This window comes from Arachis ipaensis, chromosome B09 (genome assembly GCF_000816755.2).
Source record: "Arachis ipaensis cultivar K30076 chromosome B09, Araip1.1, whole genome shotgun sequence".
NCBI classification, from domain to species: domain Eukaryota; kingdom Viridiplantae; phylum Streptophyta; class Magnoliopsida; order Fabales; family Fabaceae; genus Arachis; species Arachis ipaensis.
Window position 1 is genome coordinate 116,728,002 of NC_029793.2, and position 4,931 is coordinate 116,732,932.

The 4,931-nt window shown below is 36.3% G+C and overlaps 1 protein-coding gene across 1 annotated transcript; it reads right to left on the bottom strand.

Moving 5' to 3' along the window:
• Positions 872–3,727, bottom strand: LOC107617866 (probable inorganic phosphate transporter 1-3; the record flags this gene model as incomplete). The annotated part of the gene is given in 2 exon segments (XM_016319739.2): positions 872–2,704; positions 3,695–3,727. A coding segment is annotated over 1 exon segment (1,617 nt). The 3' UTR covers positions 872–1,039.

Genomic DNA, 4,931 nt, shown 5'->3' on the forward strand with positions numbered 1-4,931 from the left:
TTATTTCTCCATTGAGGTTAAATATTTTGTTATATTTTTTGCTTCTAATAGCCAAACCAAAGATGCCTTACTCTTTTATTCAGATTTTGAGTCTTATTTAGTTTTTGTAGTTCATAATGTATTTGTCTTGCTTCTTTGATTTTGAGCTTGACAATTTATCTACCGTATTAAAAAAAAAAAAAAACGAAAACGAAAACGAAAAGGGACAAAAGAAAATTTGGTTTACCAATATGTTGTGCCGAACTAAACCACACCATGTTGAAGCACTGATCATGTAATTGGACATTGCAACTTTAACTACTCGCTGGTGACTTTGGCCTTCTGAAAATGAAAGCAATGTAGTTGTGAGAGTGGCTTTCTGAGAAATTGTGGCTTTGAAAAGGATAACAGATTCTATATATTTTAGTACTTTAATTTTTGCAGCTTCTTATCTTGTTGTAGAATTGTGTCTTCTGCTAGCTCCTTATTAGATGCAATAATCTTCTTGAAGTTCATACACACAACAATACACAAGCCTTTCCAAGGTCAAGTATATTGCATCTATCAAAGTCATCATATATTATGTTTCTTGTCATATTGTCACTCATTATACATAATTTAATTACTGATTTTTTCTTGTTCTAGTAAACAACTCTAGTCTGTTATTTGTGGAATGATATATGGTTTTAGGAATTATGATATTTGCCTGTATCATACGTCCCACTGCACAAAATGGAGTGAAGGAAATGAAAATGAAAGGAGTGCATACATAATATATGAAAAATCGCTGAAATTTTCTTAACAGCACCTATGAAATCAGAGGAATTTGTGAAAAATAATTTCTTCCAATATATTCAATTACAGATATGATTATGAAGATTTCAAAGACCAATTAAAAAGATTGAAACACATGATGAACCCTCTTCAATGACATTGAATTTGAAATGTTCACACACAAAAGCAAATATCTACATAATTATTATGCATCTTACAGTGGAGAATATCAGAAATTAAAATTTTCACATTACAACAAAAAGCATATACTTTTTAAACACTTTGATTAAACTGGAACTGTCCTAGCAGATCCTTGCATCTCAATAGCCTCAGCACCTTCATCTTCATTCTCCCCACTCAACTCTTCCAGTGATTTTCCCTTTGATTCTGGCACCAACAAGGTGAATATAATTCCCAAAAAGTTGATGACACCAAGCATAATGAGGGAGTTCTTGACACCGATACCAGTTGGGTATCCCTTGTCAGTCTTCTTCGGGTCCTTGCTTTGCGAAGCATACAAGAATCCGAATGCACCTACAATGGCTCCGGCTTTACCTGCAGCTGCTGAGATTCCATGACAAGTAGACCTCAATCTCGCTGGGAAAATCTCCGCTGGGACAACAAATGTGGTTGCGTTGGGACCAAAGTTTGAGAAGAAGAAGGTCAGTGAGTACATCACTACAAACCCAATTCTGTTCTCTTTCTTAGTCCAGTGATCATATGGTATGGCGAGTGCGAACATGAAGATTGTCATGAAGATGAAACCCATCAATTGGATGGCAAATCGTCCCATGTAATCGATGAAGGCCACTGTAAACCAGTACCCTGGTACAGTACTGCATAGTGCAATGAGTGTTTGTGCTCTTGCAATTCTATAAACCTCATGGATTGCGTTCATATTTTGGGAAGGTGGGATCCATCCAATGGCACTGAAAATGTCCTTCTGGAATAGATTCTGACTGTAGAAAGCAATGTCCAACAAGAACCAAGTGGTTGTGGTTCCCAACAAGTGCAAGCCGTGGCGCTTGGCAAATTCCTTGCTGAACAAGCCAAACTTTTGGGTTTGACTCTCTGTAATTTCTTTCACCTTCTCCTCCTCAGCTTCAAGATCAACTTGTAGCACCTTGGACATGTCCGAGGCGGCTTGTTTAGCATTCTTGGCAACAAGAGCTGTGTAACGAGCCGTCTCAGGCATCTTCATACGCCAGTAGTAAGTCAGAGCAGCCGGCACAGCACCAAACATCAAGATGATGCGCCAAACATAATCAAATGCAGGCAGCACCAATGATGCTTGTGGATTTTCTTTATAAGTAGGGACCTTGTAGTGATGGTCAAATGAAGATGAGACAATCAAGGCCACAATTCCACCAGCAAGGATCCCAAATCCTTGCATAGCAAACACCGCAGCAATGAAGGCTCCTCTTGTCTTCTTATTGGCATACTCAGACATGATTGTAGCCGAAAGAGGGTAGTCGCCACCAATCCCAAAGCCAAGCCAGAACCTGAAGAAACAAAGGGTTGCTATAACACCCTTCGCGCTAGATCCGAAAGAGAGGCCAGAGGCAATGGAACAAACCACCATGAGCATGAGGGTTAGTCCATAGACCCTCTTCCTTCCCATCTTGTCACCAAGCCAACCAAAGAAAAGCTGGCCTGCTAGAGTGCCACATAGCGCGACACCTGTCACAGCAGCTTGAACATTTGGAGGCAGAACACCAGGCTTTGGATCTTTTATATCTGTGTAGTATATCCTCCCAAGCAACTTGGTGACAAGGGAGATGCAGAAAAGATCATAGGCATCTGTGAAAAATCCCATGCCAGCAATCACAATTGCTGTGAAATGGTACCACTGTGTCTTTGCAACATCGAGTGCATTCAGCACTCCTAATTGTTGCCCTGCCATCTCTAATTCTGATTCTGGATACTCCCCAAAATGTAATTACAAAGTTTCCTGCAGAAGAGAGAAAAATGATGCAAGTTCAATTTTCTTTTAGACACTTTATCAAACAGGTTATATGCAAGAATCACATGTTATAGTGTTGGTTAAAAAAATGAAGCTGATGTAGATCATTCATCACTCTTATGCTGATGCAATGAATTGGTAAACTACCCTTCACTTTGGTATTAAAAAACAAAATATCATAAATTGGGAGAGAAAAGCGTATATTATATTATTCATAGTCAACAGCAGCACAAAGTTGAAAAGTCTAAAATGATATTTTGCAAAGCCGGTCCTATACATGTTCACAAAAAGGTTCTAAGTTTCCAACCACTTTTAGAAAAACAGGTGGCATTCAAGTCAACTTGAGTATACACCATGAAAACGAAAACTTCGTAGAAGACAGTTAAGAGAGTAATAACATTTTCCTCAATTCTATGACCTCACAAAAAAGAAAAAAATTCCTGTCTTCTTGTCCCTACCAAATCCATAACAAAACAAAAACAATAAAGAGAGGAAAACAGAGAGAGGGCCAATTTTGCAGATAAGGAATATGAATCTAATGAGTGACCTATATTGAACAAAGACTAACAAGATCAGAAGCATGAGGAAGCTGAAAAAATTATCCAGAAATTGAATATTGTAAAGGACACATGAAGGTATAGGAAATCATCCTATATAGAAAAGCAAGAACATTGTTTCCCTCTATTTTGTTATGGAAAGTTATATTCTGGCCTCAAATATGAAAACAGTTTGTGTTAAACACAATAATCAAGTGCAGAAATTAGAGTCGCTTGGAGCATAATAAAAAAACAGTTGGTTGATTTTGAATGGTGGAAAAAGGTGAAATGATATATTATAATAAAATCTAGAAACAAGTGCTTCACTTTTAGTGCTAAAAAAAGTGGGCCTCCCACTAATACTACTCACCAGTCAGAAAAAGGCCACACCTTTACACATATAGAGAGAGATAGAGAGAGAAGAGAAGGTTAGAAAGATTACCTTCAATTCTTGTCTAAAATTGTGCTGAAGGAGTAGAGAGTAGAGAGAAGCATAAGCTGATAAGCTAAGCCTAGCTATGTTGGGGATGGAAGAGGTTTTGAAGGAAACTAATAATATATATAGAGATAAGATAAGAGGAGAGTCATACACTCCCAGCAAGAGTCCAGAATCAACGCTGGTATCTCAAGTATATGCTTCATTTTCTCACACGACTTTTTATTTTGAGTTCACATTATTTGTGTTGAAGTCAACGCTCTCACAAATTGCTTCCTTGCTTCCTTCATGTGTTTCTTTCTTCCCCCCTCTTTACAACCCTTTGTTTTTGTTTTTGTTCTATCAAGTAATCAAGTTGCATAAACTACCAACACTTTTTTAGTTTTGTCATACGGTATATCCACGTCATTTAATTGCTCATCATTGTTAATTATTGATTATAATTAAGCATTAAGCATAGGAACATCACACATGCAACGGAATGGCTCTATTCCTATCTGTAAGGTGTTGATCTTGGCATCTCATTGGTTTTAGCAAATGCCTCAGACAGCTATGGATCTTGTTCATTTAATGTTGCAAACAATTTCTTTTCTTTTCTTTAATAGGTAACGCGGTAACGTATTTACGAGCAGTAATGGGTGACCATATTGAGTATTGACCAACGGGCAACGGTATCCATTCATAAGTTTTTACTTAAGTTATAAATAACTAATTATTTTAATTAATTTTATTTTTATTATTATTTTTATATTTGATATAATTACTTTTTTTTTTTACTATGTGATTTAATATTTTAATACTATATATAGAGGATGAGTATGTGCATATGTATATATACCGTAAGCCCGTAACGGCGCTACTGCGGGTATCGAAAGCCCATTGGTCAGCCAGCTGGCATTCATTCTCCAAGTCAACCCTTTCATTTAAATATTCAACCCTTTGCACTGTCCTCAACGCCATCTTTCTCAGTTTTGTGTGTCTTCGATTCTTCCTCCATTTTCTTAATCAAATTGCCGCTCATCATTAAGCTTGAAAATTATGTTCACTCTTTTTATTCTAACAGCTTTTCTAGGTAACTTATTCGGATATAATAAGTCTCGACTATAATTTGAAAATTTTTTAAGGAGTATACGATAATAATATTTATTTGTCTTTATTAAATTATTAAATTTGACTTTACAATAATTTATACATATTGAAAATAAATTAAACAATAAATATATTTATACACAAATACATAATG